This window comes from Watersipora subatra, chromosome 3, assembly GCF_963576615.1.
Source record: "Watersipora subatra chromosome 3, tzWatSuba1.1, whole genome shotgun sequence".
Lineage (NCBI taxonomy): Eukaryota > Metazoa > Bryozoa > Gymnolaemata > Cheilostomatida > Watersiporidae > Watersipora > Watersipora subatra.
Genome location: NC_088710.1, coordinates 51,822,641 through 51,841,262, shown reverse-complemented (window position 1 = coordinate 51,841,262; position 18,622 = coordinate 51,822,641). Strand labels below are relative to the sequence as shown.

At 34.2% G+C, this 18,622-nt stretch overlaps 1 protein-coding gene across 1 annotated transcript; it reads left to right on the top strand.

Moving 5' to 3' along the window:
* Positions 1-3,844: 3,844 nt before the first annotated feature.
* LOC137391818 (ornithine transcarbamylase, mitochondrial-like) lies at positions 3,845-18,542 on the top strand. Its single transcript, XM_068078354.1, has 11 exons — positions 3,845-3,984; positions 9,445-9,568; positions 9,737-9,818; positions 10,157-10,276; positions 10,472-10,593; positions 14,247-14,310; positions 16,392-16,453; positions 17,193-17,246; positions 17,330-17,479; positions 18,029-18,166; positions 18,350-18,542. Exons 1-11 carry the CDS (start codon positions 3,854-3,856, stop codon positions 18,407-18,409), a joined length of 1,107 nt encoding a protein of 368 aa, XP_067934455.1. The 5' UTR covers positions 3,845-3,853; the 3' UTR covers positions 18,410-18,542.
* Positions 18,543-18,622: the final 80 nt, after the last annotated feature.

The window sequence follows — 18,622 nt, the reverse complement described above, 5'->3', positions numbered from 1 at the left end:
GGAACACGTATTTCTCATGTAAATATTACAAATAATGTATGCATGAGATTAACAAGCTGTAAATGGAGTAGAAAGTGAAATTCAAATTTATTCAATTGTGAAAAAAGTACGAACAAAGAAAGAAGAAAGGAACCTTGAATACTTCCAACCCCCAAGATTTGCCACCAGGCCTTCTTAGAAAACGAAACAGCATCTTTGGAAATTGTGACCTGAAAGAAATATACCAGAACATATCTAAAAATAGCTTGAGGACTTCTAGATAAAATTCAGCAGAACACAAGGTGCAATAATTGCAATAAATATAGTAGGGCTGAAAATAAGCACATAGCAACCACGAGTGTAGGCCATATTGTTTTCATCAATAGTACTACTGGGCCATGTTCAGGGAAAACAATATGTTAACACCACTTTGCTAAGCAGAGACTTTTTCGGAGAATCACCAAGTTCTGGCATTCAAAGCATCAATTTTCCTGTAACTGACTAAAATGAACATACATGTATATGCCATGTCATATAATGAACATACATGTATATGCCATGTCATATAATGAACATACATGTATATGCCATGTCATATAATGAACATACATGTATATGCCATGTCATATAATGAACATACATGTATATGCCATGTCATATAATGAACATACATGTATATGCCATGTCATATAATGAACATACATGTATATGCCATGTCATATAATGAACATACATGTATATGCCATGTCATATAATGAACATACATGTATATGCCATGTCATATAATGAACATACATGTATATGCCATGTCATATAATGAACATACATGTATATGTCATGTCATATAATGAACATACATGTATATGCCATGTCATATTCGACTACTAAATAAAACTATATTATTACCAAAAATGATAAAAATCTACCTTTATTTAAATCTTTTTAATAATTTCTAATGACATTATTTTTTCAAAGACTTTGTAAACTTCTAAAAAATATAAATATTCTAATGATGTGTGTGCAAAGTGGATCATTTATCATCAATTCTCCTACTAGTTCCAATAAACATTAACGGCAACTGTGCGAATGCATCTCTCAAATGTTCTATACATACTGCTGGCGAAAGATCAATACATACTCCGGAAAAAGATCATGGTTGACGGAAGCATTTACAAACTTGAACTAGCATTTTATAAACAATAACACGATTTTACAAGGTTATAGTTATATGTTTAACATCTTATAGGTTTATATAGGTTTATAACCTTAGTTATAGGTTGAGTTATAGTTATAGGTTTAATATCTTATAGGTTTATATAGGTTTATAACCTTAGTTATAGGTTGAGTTATAGTTATAGGTTTAATATCTTATACGTTTATATAGGTTTATAACCTTAGTTATAGGTTGAGTTATAGTTATAGGTTTAATAACTTATACGTTTATATAGGTTTATAACCTTAGTTATAGGTTGAGCAAATATTCGTGTACATATTGGCCAGGTACAAGAAAACTGCTGCTTCAAATGACCTGAAATTTGGTGATTCTAGATAAGTGTGCTTAAAAATTGTTAACAGATTGTTTTACCTAAACATAGCTCAAATCTTGTTTTAAACAGAAACACTACAAATAAGGCAATAGCAATTTAAAACAAGCTACCATAATCACATTGCATCACAATGAGATGAGGTGAGTTTTACAACAACTTTTCGTATCATCAACAACAAAGTTTTCATAGGAACTATGAGAAACAAGTGACTAAACTTGTTGTATGTTAAGAGAGGTCTGTAGACACAGTAGTTGTAAGTAACTTGCATTATTGTTAAGCTCAACACACTAAAAACGCTCATAATAACAAGTCAAAGTTACACTTGATGCTTTTAGTAACCACCTTTTTTTGTTTTTAAATGCATATTAATTCTTAAGTATAAAAGCACATTCACCTGCTTGCTAAGTTGTCTATTTAAACTAAACATCACACCACATGTCTAAAGACCCTTTCTTCTACAGCGACCTTGTTGCATTTGCTCAACATTAAACTTCATGTTCAGCCAAAGAGGCTTTGCTTAACCTGCTATCACAATTGCTCATAGGGATACTTGTTGTAGAGAGATTTGAAGTAGTTTCTGTTTCTACCCATTTTTAGGGGTTAAGCGAGTCTATCTAATTAATTTTATTTTTTATAACTCTTAAAGTAGAAAGTTTCTTGATAAAAACTGTCTACATAAACTGCTGATAACGTTAAATTTCTTTTAAGGCTTTTTTCTTTTAGGTGACCTCGTTATCACAGTTGTGCATGTTCTAAGTTGACAATCGTGTCTTAATCAGATAACAGAGTCATTTGTTTGATTTTCTCAAAAGTATTCTTGAGAAGTAGGAGTGGAGAGTCTTGCTCTTTACTCTTACTGAAAGCGCTGCAGAGTCTCGCTCTAATCAAGAGCAAGACTCTGCACACTTGCTTTTCTTGCAATGTATGAAGTCCATTATTGCCCTATATACTCGCTGATAATTCGCTAAACCACCTAATTTTGTACCGCTTTACGTTTTTTTATTATTGGATTTCTGAGAAAATCATTATATTCATACTCAAAGTAACATAAACTGGTAGATGCTAGTAGTTTGCTAGTTGCTTTATGCCATGTATACATGATACTTTTTACAATCTTATTATATTAACTACTATTGTTGATATATGTGCCATAAAAATTTGTATGTGATTATCGAGGCACTTTGTACATTAATCCCGTATCTAAAACTTTTGCTCTGAACATAGATATTATAGAACACTCAAAATACTAGTAAGTAAGAAGTTGGGCAGTGATTGAACAATAAGGTGGAGTTGGAACATTTATCAAAATGGTTTCCCTCTTTCTTTGCACTTCTATTTATTTCAGAATATGCAATTAAGACTTTCTTGTCATCATATAGAAATATTGAACTAGATGCTTTTATTAATAAAAACACTCCAAGGCAGAGGAAGGAAGAGCAACTGTTTATTTTATTGGAATTTTATTGTTTAAGACCCTGTCTTCCCATTTATGACCTCATTCTACTTTTTTTAATCGGTGCAACAAACGTCTTACGCGGTCTTACATAAGATCTGCTCGTTATGTCGTAGCCCAAAATACAGTATTTTATTGGAATAGGCATTGAAATAAGCAAGACATTAGCATTTATGCATGCTGCCGACTTGGTTCACAGCAAATATATTGATGGATATGCAGCTAGAAAATGACTGTGTGCTTACTCTGTGACACTTAACAAAATTTACGTGCATCAGATTGAGTGAAATTGAAGGTGCAAAACCAAAACTGCAAGTGGTTATTGATAAAACGATAACTTAACATATTGACCATTGATAGAGGGTATCAACGCATGTTTGCAATTTCTCTATGTTACAGCACGTTATGAAGAGCATACACCATTACGTTACAAAAGTGTAAAAACTAAAAAGATAATTAATATCCTGGGTTCCAAAACGAGTGTCTTACACTCACGATGTGGCAGATTAATCAGATATTAATGCTGGATAAGAGTTGGCTGCCAACGATTCTATATGGCTACTTTCAATCTGTGAGTTACCAGTTAAAATGTAGTTTACTGCTAATCTATACAACTATTGATTACAAAGCCAGTTTTTAGAATCAATCACGGTTACATAGATTTGTCTACACCAATTCTGTGCATATTTTGTCCCGGTGGCTTGAATTTATTACTTTCAATGTTAAAGAGCTGGCGTAGTTTTCTAAAATTGTATTGGCGATTTTACGTAACTTGATTAAATAAATACGTGGCCCACAAGCTACATATTGCCACCCAGCAAAAGCACCGATTTTAAACGTGGTAGTACGTTCATTCAAATACGTTCATTAAAATATGAATGCTATTTTTACAAGCCGTTTTCAGGCTATTACATTACGAACAAATGTACAACTTTGCCAATCGTTAGCTGTATACACAAAACTGACTCAACAAAAGTATCGTTCTACACTTGCCCGTCCTTCAAGGTAAACAATACTTGTTTTGGAGTTTGGTACGATGTAGTTAAAAAAAATTAAAATACCGTATTTCTTGTACTAAAATAGTTATGAAGCACACGCTTTTGTATCTTTGGGAGCTCTAAGAAGTTGTTCAAGTTGTGGAAGTGCCGGTTTTATTTAACACCAGCGTACATTTTATCATGTCAGTACCTTGTTGTAATCAAACCTCTTGGCTAAGCTTAGTAGGCAGTGATTTTGCCTGGAGCGTTTTACAAGCAATGCCATACCTTCTTTAAATTTGTCATAGCCAGAGCTGTGTCTGAATCTCCTGTTTGATTTGAAATCAAATCATTAGCAAACTGATTTAACTTACATAAAATCACCTGCATGTAGATAATATATCTATCAAATCAACTACCTGATGAGCGCAATGCTAATCATAAATCACTAAATAGTTTGACAAACTATTGAGTACAAAAACATCTAAGAAACAAAGCAGATGTTTGAGTTACGCTAGGTCATCATCAGTTTCCTCTCTCTCTCTCTTCATAATTGAACAGGCATAACTGGGTCATTATTAAATGAGTTTATATTTATATACTCTACTTTTACTAGAGTTATTAAAATTATAGATTGCAATAAATTGAAATTAACTAAAAATGTATTATGATATAAAAACAAAAAAATGATGACATTACTTAAAGACATCAGGCAGTTAAATTCAGAGACTAAATTGTCCCTACAGTTACCATCCGTCAATATTAAATTGACGGATGGTAACTGTAGGGACAACTGAGAAATTTCAATTGTAAATTGAAATTTCTTAGCTGGGAGTGTATTGCTTGAAAATGTTATTGACATTTAACATTATTTTGAGCTCTATTGTTTTATTATTCCTTGAATTCACAGCGATAGTAATTTTGATTGTATTTGATTCATACTCAAAGCTGTGTTGCAGAGTAAAACCACCATGCTTTGGATTAAATATTACATTGAGAATGCGCTGTAGTTCATTTAAATTCTTTCCCTTTCCAAACAGGTATTCAGCACTGTAGACAATCACACAGCAATAAGAACCTTCATGGAGAGATGCGAAAAATGTACTAATAAGCAGTAATTGATAAACAGAGTTTGTATTGTTACCGCATCTTAGAGACAGACAAACAGAAGTGTAGGTTTGGCAATGCACAAGTAGAGGTGGTGATAGAAATAGCTATCTGACTTGTACTAACTTCGACTAAGGTAGAGGTGGTGATAGAGATAGCTATATGACTTGTACTAACTTCGACTAAGGTAGAGGTGGTGGTAGAGATAGCTATATGACTTGTACTAACTTCGACTAAGGTAGAGGTGGTGATAGAGATAGCTATCTGACTTGTACTAACTTCGACTAAGGTAGAGGTGGTGATAGAGATAGCTATATGACTTGTACTAACTTCGACTAAGGTAGAGGTGGTGATAGAGATAGCTATATGACTTGTACTAACTTCGACTAAGGTAGAGGTGGTGATAGAGATAGCTATATGACTTGTACTAACTTCGACTAAGGTAGAGGAGGTGGTAGAGATAGCTATATGACTTGTACTAACTTCGACTAAGGTAGAGGTGGTGGTAGAGATAGCTATATGACTTGTACTAACTTCGACTAAGGTAGAGGTGGTGATAGAGATAGCTATATGACTTGTACTAACTTCGACTAAGGTAGAGGTGGTGATAGAGATAGCTATATGACTTGTACTAACTTCGACTAAGGTAGAGGTGGTGATAGAGATAGCTATATGACTTGTACTAACTTCGACTAAGGTAGAGGAGGTGGTAGAGATAGCTATATGACTTGTACTAACTTCGACTAAGGTAGAGGTGGTGGTAGAGATAGCTATATGACTTGTACTAACTTCGACTAAGGTAGAGGTGGTGATAGAGATAGCTATATGACTTGTACTAACTTCGACTAAGGTAGAGGTGGTGATAGAGATAGCTATATGACTTGTACTAACTTCGACTAAGGTAGAGGTGGTGATAGAGATAGCTATATGACTTGTACTAACTTCGACTAAGGTAGAGGTGGTGGTAGAGATAGCTATATGACTTGTACTAACTTCGACTAAGGTAGAGGTGGTGATAGAGATAGCTATATGACTTGTACTAACTTCGACTAAGGTAGAGGAGGTGGTAGAGATAGCTATATGACTTGTACTAACTTCGACTAAGGTAGAGGAGGTGATAGAGATAGCTATATGACTTGTACTAACTTCGACTAAGGTAGAGGTGGTGATAGAGATAGCTATATGACTTGTACTAACTTCGACTAAGGTAGAGGTGGTGATAGAGATAGCTATATGACTTGTACTAACTTCGACTAAGGTAGAGGTGGTGGTAGAAATAGCTATATGACTTGTACTAACTTCGACTAAGGTAGAGGTGGTGATAGAGATAGCTATATGACTTGTACTAACTTCGACTAAGGTAGAGGTGGTGGTAGAAATAGCTATATGACTTGTACTAACTTCGACTAAGGTAGAGGTGGTGGTAGAGATAGCTATATGACTTGTACTAACTTCGACTAAGGTAGAGGTGGTGGTAGAGATAGCTATATGACTTGTACTAACTTCGACTAAGGTAGAGGTGGTGATAGAGATAGCTATATGACTTGTACTAACTTCGACTAAGGTAGAGGTGGTGATAGAGATAGCTATATGACTTGTACTAACTTCGACTAAGGTAGAGGTGGTGATAGAGATAGCTATATGACTTGTACTAACTTCGACTAAGGTAGAGGTGGTGATAGAGATAGCTATATGACTTGTACTAACTTCGACTAAGGTAGAGGTGGTGATAGAGATAGCTATCTGACTTGTACTAACTTCGACTAAGGTAGAGGTGGTGATAGAGATAGCTATATGACTTGTACTAACTTCGACTAAGGTAGAGGTGGTGATAGAGATAGCTATATGACTTGTACTAACTTCGACTAAGGTAGAGGTGGTGGTAGAGATAGCTATATGACTTGTACTAACTTCGACTAAGGTAGAGGTGGTGATAGAGATAGCTATATGACTTGTACTAACTTCGACTAAGGTAGAGGTGGTGGTAGAGATAGCTATATGACTTGTACTAACTTCGACTAAGGTAGAGGTGGTGATAGAGATAGCTATATGACTTGTACTAACTTCGACTAAGGTAGAGGTGGTGATAGAGATAGCTATATGACTTGTACTAACTTCGACTAAGGTAGAGGTGGTGATAGAGATAGCTATATGACTTGTACTAACTTCGACTAAGGTAGAGGTGGTGGTAGAGATAGCTATATGACTTGTACTAACTTCGACTAAGGTAGAGGTGGTGATAGAGATAGCTATATGACTTGTACTAACTTCGACTAAGGTAGAGGTGGTGATAGAGATAGCTATCTGACTTGTACTAACTTCGACTAAGGTAGAGGTGGTGATAGAGATAGCTATATGACTTGTACTAACTTCGACTAAGGTAGAGGTGGTGGTAGAGATAGCTATATGACTTGTACTAACTTCGACTAAGTTAAGTTTTAAACTACGTTGTCTTATTTGTTGTTTCGTGATCTTTATAATTTTAAACGTTCTCTTTGTTTGCCTTCACCATATTGCTTATAAAACTGCGATGCTTTGAGATGTACACTCTAATTTTTGTCCAAATTGGAGATTGTAGGTGGGAAATGGCATATAATAAGCTTATCGGGAAAAAAGCTTGACCGTTATAGGACTAAGCAGCTAGGCTAACCTTTACTTCTGCTTTGATTTGTTTATCAAATAGAAATGGCAAATCACATCATTTGTTTTTTGAATCAAATCCAATTCATTTTTTTTTTCAAATCTAACCTAAGATTATAGCATTAGTCCAAATCAAACTAAATACACATTAAGTCGCATCACTAATGGGATTTGTGTAAAATATTCAAGTATTTGAATTTGCTCTGATCTGAGCACAGCTCTGGTCACAAGTGTTACTCAAACCTAAAGACACAACAATGTATTGCAGCATTGAGCACATACTTACCCATGTTTTAAAGGTTGACTTGCAACAAAATTCACATTACAGTTATTTGGTATCAAAAGATTCATCATGTCTTACTCTGTTGTGTTTTAAGTGCCAAATATGTGGAAATGTGATAACAAGCTCTTAAAAGCTCAAAAACGAAAAGCCGCCGTAGATTGGAATCTCTTTATTTCGATGACGTAACCACGAAATTTGGTTATCGTCTTGTCACATGTTCTCATGTGAATTGAAAAGCCAATAAACAGCTCAATATAAAAATTATCGTAGTACTAGTTTATGACACACACTTCGGGTTTTACCGAAGACCTCGTATCAAATATAGATGCTCGCTACTTTACAGTTTTGTTTCGGCATTATTCAATCGTCAAGTCGTAATCTGATCATGTGACCCAATACTTCACAAATAATTTTTGCAGCACTTTTCGATTATCACAAGTGACCAACAGGCTCGTCATGATTATCAGACAATGATATATCATGTACTCCTTCGAGCTAAGGTTAAAAAGTTTAATGATTTTTTACGGTAAGTTATAAAGATATCAGTGCTAAAAGTGACAGCATTACAATGATGATAAAACAGACGCGTAAGAACAATAGACATAGTTTTATTGAATGCGTGAAGTATATTTGTGAAACTATTTCGACGAATAAGATTGCAAGAAAGTGTAAACAGAAACCATCTCTCACAGCTTCATCCCATTTGTGCCGTTTTGGAAAGGGAATCCAAACTACGGCGGTCTCGTGTGGCTGCGATTTTCTGTTCGTTTTTGAGCTTTTAAGAGCTTGTAATCACCTTTCTACTTATTTTGCACCTACAACACAACAGAGTAAGACATGGTGAATCTTTTTATATCAAATAACGGTAATTTGAATTTTGTTGCAAGTCAACCTTTAAGCTTACCAGTGTGAAACTTAACCTTTATTTTTGAGTTTCACTTTTTTACTACTGGTTAATCTTATTACCTACTATACTCAAAACTTTTTGCTTCTCCAACAACTAGTGCACTGTAGGGCTAGCAACTAGCAAAACCTAAGACGATGTCACTGCTACACCTTGACCTGCTAATCACTATATAAAAGGATACAGTTTAAAGCTACATCTTGTTCATCACCTTATTTAAAGCTAATTCATAAACCATAAACATAATTTGCAACAGAATCGGAATGATAGAAACGCCTTTTTTTCACCTATCACCATCTAATGCTAATCCTATCAGTGGTTGAAGATATTCTGGCAATGTATTTTTTTTATCAGCATCCGTTCTATAAATCCAAAGTAACATATAGTTTAGTCCACTTATCACAAGTATTGTTTGTCTATGTTCGTGTTTAGGTCTTAAATTAGCTATAAAATTGGATAGTTAGTATTGGACAGCATTCACATGAGAAATAACAGGTTTTCTTAGGGCATCTGCGAGTTGACTTTATAAAGGAATGTAAAGACATATTTTACAGGAGTGAAGTTGCTCCACTCATAGGTAAACATTTTCTGACGCTTAAGGATTTCAGCAATGAAGAGGTCAAGACGCTTCTGTGGACCTCATCGGATTTGAAAAAAAGAATCAAGCATGAGGGAGAGGTAATCCAAATCATTTCGTGCAAGTGGTTTAATCGCTTTAATGGAGTTTGCACAAAATAGAGAGTTAATCTGTGTACTTTTATGAGACAGTTACAGTATATTGTTGTTGCGTTGCCATGCAACACCACATTGTTTATACGTAACTATATCCTTGATTTTTTTCTTCAGCCCTACCAACCATTGCAAGGAAAGAGCCTTGCAATGATATTTGAAAAGAGAAGCACAAGGACAAGGATGTCTACTGAATCAGGTAACTAGGTAGAGAGAGGCAAAGAGTGTCTCATGGGAAAATACAGTGAATTAGTCTCACGGGAAATACAGTATTTAGTCAGAAGAGTGGCTACTATTCTATGCTTTTGTTTTATATGCATTTCTACCCCTTTTTGCAAAGCAAATTTCTGAATCCAGCAAAAACTTGATGGAAGTTAACTAAACTCATAATATTAAAAAAAATAATTAAAGCTTAAATTACACAAATAAACTTTATTATATAAATATAATATAAAGTTTTCTCTGCTAATCAAGTTTCACCTTCATTAGTTATAAGAAAATCTGCAAAAAGAAATTTACTAAATTTTTCTTTTGTAGGATTTGCTCTTCTGGGTGGGCATCCTTTGTTCCTCACTAAAGATGATATCCATCTTGGAGTGAATGAAACCCTCTCCGACTCTGCGAGGGTCTTTTCAAAGCTTGTTGATATTGTGCTCGGTATGATTTCTCTATATTGCACGTACATTTGTAAGATAGTAAATGGTGTGTATGCAACACCCAGTGTTTATACATTATTAAATGGTAAATAGCGTATATGCCACACCCAGTGTTTATACATTTGTAACACGTGGTGTTGGTTGCACATAAATGTAGATACAGATTGTGTTACTCCTGCTGCATCCTCTAATTTAGCTCGGGTCTACTCCCACGATACATTGCTGACATTGGCCATGCATAGCGACATTCCAATCGTGAGCGGTCTTTGTGACAAATATCACCCTCTTCAGATTCTTGCTGATTTACTTACACTGCAGGTATGTTTACTGTTTCTAAGTTATACTAATTTCATAAGATTCATTTAGAGCTAGAAGCTTATTTCAGAAGTGTTGTTAAATCAAGAGCTTTTTATACTATTCTGCTGTCACAAAGTATACTCATAGCCACTGAAGGTGTCATGTCAGATATACACCATACTGAAATGCTCTTTCTGTGGACCGGTCATCTGGCTTACACCCAAAATGGCGCTTTACTGTTGGGCCATTCCAAGTTAGCACAAATGTGTAGTGTATACTCTTTTGTTTGAGAGGCAGTTTTGTGGATGAGTCCGTGTCATTTTTATTCATACTTAAAATCCAAAGATCAAAGTTCCAGAAGTAATAATAAAAATTGTAAAATTAGTTTGCTATAATAGAACACAAGCTAAGCTGAATCAACCTACAGCTCATAGCATTTAAAATCTGATTAGCTCTATGTCCTTCTTATGGATCACTAAAAATAAATTATTACCTCGTAAGATTTATTTATTTTCTCTGTATGCCATTCACATAACTCATGTAAAATTTAATGTTGGCCTATGTTATAGAATATTTTTTAATTAGTGTCACAACATGAGATCTGTTTTGTTTATTGTAATGGTGATACATGTGCACAGGTCTCTCTGCCATGCGCATCGATAGCGTAGGTACTGTATGTAAGGCATAAATAATAGCACAGGAACTGTATGTAAGGCATAAATAATAGCACAGGTACTGTATGTAAGGCACAAATAATAGCGTAGGTACTGTATGTAAGGCATAAATAATAGCACAGGAACTGTATGTAAGGCATAAATAATAGCACAGGTACTGTATGTAAGGCATAAATAATAGCACAGGAACTGTATGTAAGGCATAAATAATAGCACAGGTACTGTATGTAAGGCACAAATAATAGCGTAGGTACTGTATGTAAGGCATAAATAATAGCACAGGAACTGTATGTAAGGCATAAATAATAGCACAGGTACTGTATGTAAGGCATAAATAATAGCACAGGTACAGTATGTAAGGCACAAATAATAGCACAGGTACTGTATGTAAGGCACAAATAATAGCGTAGGTACTGTATGTAAGGCATAATAATCTGAATTATTATTGTAGTTTTCACATTTTTATTTACCAGCCTGCTAGGTGAATACTTATAATTCTTTCATCATGGTAGTATAGCTACCAGGTTATAAATGTATTTTGTGATGGTGATGATTTTGTTGACTCGATTGATTTCTTGTAAATATTAGTTTCTATATAAGACCATTGGTACATATTTTAGCAATTTTCACATTTGTGCACATTGTAGTCTTAAGTGTAATTTTTATAAACATCAGTATAATGTCTAAGAAGTGACTATCTCTATAAACATCAGTGTAATGTCTAAGAAGTGACTATCTCTATAAACATCAGTGTAATGTCTAAGAAGTGACTATCTCTATAAACATCAGTGTAATGTCTAAGAAGTGACTATCTCTATAAACATCAGTGTAATGTCTAAGAAGTGACTATCTCTATAAACATCAGTGTAATGTCTAAGAAGTAACCATCTCTATAAACACCAGTGTAATGTCTAAGAAGTAGCTATTTCTATAAACATCAGTGTAATGTCTAAGAAGTGACTATCTCTATAAACATGACTATAATGTCTAAGAAGTAACTATTTCTATGAACATAAGTGTAATGGCTAAGAAGTAACTATTTCTATGAACACCAGTGTAATGTCTAAGAAGTGATTGTCTCTATGAACACCAGTGTAATGTCTAAGAAGTGACCATCTCTATAAACACCAGTATAATGTCTAAGAAGTAGCTATTTCTATAAACATCAGTGTAATGTCTAAGAAGTAACCATCTCTATAAACACCAGTGTAATGTCTAAGAAGTGACTATCTCTATAAACATCAGTGTAATGTCTAAGAAGTAACCATCTCTATAAACACCAGTGTAATGTCTAAGAAGTAGCTATTTCTATAAACATCAGTATAATGTCTAAGAAGTGACTATCTCTATAAACATGACTATAATGTCTAAGAAGTAACTATTTCTATGAACATAAGTGTAATGGCTAAAAAGTAACTATTTCTATGAACACCAGTGTAATGTCTAAGAAGTAACCATCTCTATAAACATCAGTATAATGTCTAAGAAGTGACTATCTCTATAAACATCAGTGTAATGTCTAAGAAGTAACCATCTCTATAAACACCAGTGTAATGTCTAAGAAGTAGCTATTTCTATAAACATCAGTGTAATGTCTAAGAAGTGACTATCTCTATAAACATCAGTGTATTGTCTAAGAAGTAACCATCTCTATAAACATCAGTGTAATGTCTAAGAAGTAACCATCTCTATAAACACCAGTGTAATGTCTAAGAAGTAGCTATTTCTATAAACATCAGTATAATGTCTAAGAAGTGACTATCTCTATAAACATGACTATAATGTCTAAGAAGTAACTATTTCTATGAACATAAGTGTAATGGCTAAGAAGTAACTATTTCTATGAACACCAGTGTAATGTCTAAGAAGTAACCATCTCTATAAACATCAGTATAATGTCTAAGAAGTGACTATCTCTATAAACATCAGTGTAATGTCTAAGAAGTAACCATCTCTATAAACACCAGTGTAATGTCTAAGAAGTAGCTATTTCTATAAACATCAGTGTAATGTCTAAGAAGTGACTATCTCTATAAACATCAGTGTATTGTCTAAGAAGTAACCATCTCTATAAACATCAGTGTAATGTCTAAGAAGTGACTATCTCTATAAACATGACTATAATGTCTAAGAAGTAACTATTTCTATGAACATAAGTGTAATGGCTAAGAAGTAACTATTTCTATGAACACCAGTGTAATGTCTAAGAAGTGATTGTCTTTATGAACACCAGTGTAATGTCTAAGAAGTGACCATCTTTATAAAAACCAGTATAATGTCTAAGAAGTAGCTATTTCTATAAACATCAGTGTAATGTCTAAGAAGTGACTATCTCTACAAAAATATCTATAAGTTTGTTCTAAAGAGACTTATGACGCTGACATCACTTTGCTTTAGATGATGTCATTTTTTGTTTATCAGTCGATTCATAGTTCTTGATTTAGTACCGCATTACGTAGAATTATTTTAGTTAAATGTGATCACCTTCAGCTGAGTTAAATTTTTTTTCTCAAATCCTCCTTGTTTTGTATTGAAATGGTTGCATTACAAACTTACAATTATTAAGTAGTTAGCTTGTAGTATAAGCATTCTATAAAACCTTCAAGCTGAATACGTTTGGTGTCATTCCAGAAAATGAAACAATATTGTATTCTTTATAATGTACATGCATTTAATACAAGCTCTTTAAAGACAGTTTATGCTCATTAATATTTATTGGAGTTAGTTACATCTGACCTCTAATGTATTATTCTTACTTCATGAAAACAGAAGTCAGTGTTAATGTTTTCCTATATGACTTAAGTAAGCATGCGTAGGGTGAAACCTTTAAAAATGTCTTCCAGTCAACTGGCAGCTTGCTTGATACTTTCGAGCAGCATGCACATCTATTCGTGTGGGACTATGTGTGCCAACCTATGAACTAATTGCTAGCCTGTTAACTGGTTACATAAAGGCTTAGATAGAATGCCAGATGTTAACCAATCATGTTATTATTTGTAGGAACACTTTGGACAGCTGCGAGGGCTTGAGTTAGCCTGGGTAGGCGATGGGAACAACAATATCAGTAAGCTTAACGGACATTTGCACTTTACATAATCCTACAAGCTTAAACGTTTTACTCTTTATGTACCTAAATTACATTGCAATACCTCTTAATTTCATGTGCGTATATATATACATGTATATATATACGTATATATGCCCTATATATATACATGTATATATATATATATATATATATATATATATATATATATATATATATATATATATATATATATATATATATATATATATATATATATATGTGTGTGTGTGTGTTTACCCATATACATGTAGATGGGTAAACACATATAAACATATACATGTATATATACGTATATACAGTCAAACATGGATAACTCGCCCACGGATAGCTCGAACACATGGTTAATTCGAACGGTTTCTTTGGTCCGTTTCCACGTAATGATAAATTGCTGTAGATAACTCGAACTCAACACTGTTAACTCGAACTGTTTTTTGCCCAATGGCTACCGAAACGGTTGTTATCGCTTTAGAAAATCACTTTATTCCAAGCCATCGAGGTAAACCTCAACTTTTCGTAATTCATAAGCGTCGTTATTGCCACCATCAGCAAAATATTTTTGTCAACGACTTTTCTAAAGGGTTGGTGAAATTTGATTTATACCAAACATCCGCATAGCGATCGCCCTTCGGAAGCAAGGTAAAGTGAGGTAATCTTTGCATAAACTTCAAGAAAAATCGGCAAAATTGATCGTAGGTAAAACGCTCAAAAGAAAAAGATGTCTTTTCTTTTGAGCATTTCAACAACGATCAAGTTTTGCCAATGTCAATCTAAAAAACGTCCTGGCAATAACATCACCTCAAACAAGGAACCAATCTCAAGTGATAGAAAAATCTATACTTTTTGATAAAAACGTTTTAAACTTTACATTAGAAGCATTTAATTTGAAACAAGCCATTTGTGCTTTTGATTTATATTATAGATTGTAGATGTATATGTACTGATGTCTTTTCTTTTGAGCATTTCAACAACGATCAAGTTTTGCCAATGTCAATCTAAAAAACGTCCTGGCAATAACATCACCTCAAACAACAAACCAATCTCAAGTGATAGAAAAATCTCTATACTTTTTGATAAAAACGTTTTAAACTTTACATTAGAAGCATTTAATTTGAAACAAGCCAGTTGTGCTTTTGATTTATATTATAGTTTGTATATGTGCATGTATCTACTAATAAATAAGTAAATACATGGACTTGTGACAGTGCTATGATAACTTGAACGCTCTGATAATTCAAACACTTTTGCTCGGTCCCTTGAAGTTCGAGTTATCCATGTTTGACTGTATATGTATGCCACTATATTGTCTCTAATCCATACGTATGTGTAAGATATATATATTTATTATATTATACTATATATTATATTATACTATATATATATTATACTATTAGTATATTAATTATAGTATAAGGTTGTATAGATTAATATATATATATATATATAGTATATATATAGTATATAGACTTATATGTACATATGGATTAGAGACAATATAGTGACCCCTCACTTTGTGTGGTCAATCAGGACCCCCAACCAACTCCCTCTCCTATGAAAATCCGCAAAATAAAAACTATTAAACCTCGTGTTTAATAAATTCACTTTTTTATTAATCGTGACCATTTTCATCTTTTTCTTAGGTTCATTAGACCATTTTGAGAGTTTAGGTATTTATGAGGCATGATGTAGGGCATTACAAGCATTTTTCACTTCTCAAAACATGACAGGAAAAAGGGAACCGCGATGACTGCAACCACAATGATGCTCGCAGAGGGATTTCACTGGGGAAGATTATGAGAGATTCATGTATTTTATATATTTTGGTTTTTATATTTTTATATTTGTTTTTTTAATTTTCAATTTGTAAATGATTATTTTTTACCTCGTGAAGTAGTGAAGCCGCTTCAGCTGAACCACAAAGTAGTGAGGTAGCGAGAAGTGATGAGAAATATTGTACATGTCAGTATACGGGTACTTTCATTCTATACACAAGTATTGTAGTCAACGTTGTAGGTTTGATAACTGGCTTAGTCATAAGTTTTGTTCTGCTCTTGTTCCAGCACATTCATTTATGATGGGCTGTCCGAAGCTAGGAGTGAACCTTCGTGTGGCTGCTCCAAAGGTAAGACACTGCATAGAGTAAGTTACTCGGCCAAAAGGTAAGTCGTTAGCATGAGTCATTCTGTCTCTGTTCTAAGTCAATGTATAGCAGTAAGTCATACTGAGTATGATAGGCTTAAGTCGTTACTAAAATATGACATCGTACTGGGCATCGATCAATTGGTGGGTCAATTCTGGTGCAACTCTCATTCATAAACTATTTTAATAATTTGTCATTTACGGCTTCTCGCTCATTTCTAGTTCAATTGGTACGAATGATTTAAATACTGATCATCAACTGCATGTAGAGAAATTTCATTTTCATACATAAATGCATCTCCAGAATATGTGTGGCCAGTAAATCATATCAATGAATTATTACTATGCTATTAAAGTTAGATCTAATGCTTGTAATGAAGGGTTTAAAGCTGATAACTGTGTTAACAATGTTAACTGTGTTAACAATAAAAAGGCTTATTTTACTCTAAAAGTAGAAATAGTTTTAGGCGTGACATCAGATTAAAAATGACTGGTGAATGTTGTTTGGTAATTTTAGCAGAGAAATCAGGTTGTTATTGGTAATGCTCTGCGTAATAGCGTGTTTCTCGACATTCAAGTTGAGACAACAAAGACTCATTTACTGCCCAATTAAAATGCTCCAAAAAATCAGTTATAAGAATATGTATAAGTAAAAACAAAACCATTGCTTTTTTAAACTTACTTACCTGAAGCACTATTTTATGAAATGCTCGTATTTTTAGGGCTATGAAGTAGACAGACGCGTGGCTTCCGATGCTGACCAGCTGTGTAAAGAGGTAAAATAAGACATACTTTTTTATATTTTGAATGTTTTTTATTTTGAGATTTTTGTAACACTCACTTCGCTTGTCTGATTCAGAATGGAACAAAAATATATTACACAAATGATCCTCGGGAAGCGGTGGCAGGAAGTGATGTTGTTGTCACAGACACATGGGTCAGCATGGGTGTCGAAGAAGAGAAAGAACAACGACTTCGAGACTTTGCTGGTTTTCAAGTCACAAAAGATGTAAGTGTCGTATGTCAGTGTCGTATGTAAGTGTTGTATCTACAAATCATTTATTGTTTCTTCTAAATGATTCCAGTTCTGACTAAATTTCTGCAACGACCAGTTGTTCAAGTATTGATATATTACAGCCAGAAATTTGTGGACATGAATTAAACTTTTTGTGTACTGCATTTGTCACTATTACATGCAGCTACTGGGAAAATCAACATTTTAATGTAGTATAATGTAGCCATGATTTATCTTTCCTTGGGTGCAGTTATATGAGCTTATGGACTTTGAGTTGGTGCGATGTCAAGTTTTTGATCTGAGCTTAGTTTCTCTGAATTTAGCGATGCTAAGGTTATGTTCCGTATTTCTTTTTTAAAACTATAGGTATCCTAATATCATGTCAAACTTCACAATGCAATGAAGCAACGCAATGCTGAGCGTAGCAGTGTGCCTGTCATATACATTAATTGTTGAGCTCTTATAGTATTTGCTATAAAGCTTTCCACCACCATTGGGTTATAACATGTAGCTTTACACCATCATTGGGTTAATAACACGTAGCTCTGCGCACTTGCCAAGCCAGAACATGTGTTTCTACACTGTCTCCCTCGGAAGCAAGAGGAGGTGAGAGATGATGTATTCTATGGAAGCAGGTCACTTGTGTGGCAGGAGGCAGAGAACAGGAAATGGACTGTTATGGTGAGATAACTTCTCAGCTTGCCACAGTGTGCTTTTCTTAGTCATTTAATAATCACCTTCTTACATCACACATAATAAAAATAGCATAAACTTTGTGGTAAGCTGTATTAATCACAGTTTGCCCACTTTGGAACAGCTTTACAGTAATGATATGGAGTCAAGTTGCTTATTTTTGTTTTGTAGTCTGTTCTACTCCATTTGCTGCATGATCATCAGCCAACCACTCCCGAACCAGACTTCTGAAATCATCAGCCAACCACTCCCGAACCAGACTTCTGACATCATCAGCCAACCACTCCCGAACCAGACTTCTGACATCATCAGCCAACCACTCCCGAACCAGACTTTTGACATGTGAGCAGGATGCTGCCTTCTTTTTGAATCTCTGAATTTCTGAATCTCAGGCTGTCTTGTACTTCCGACAGCACTTTTTGTTTCTCTACCAAATCTACCAAA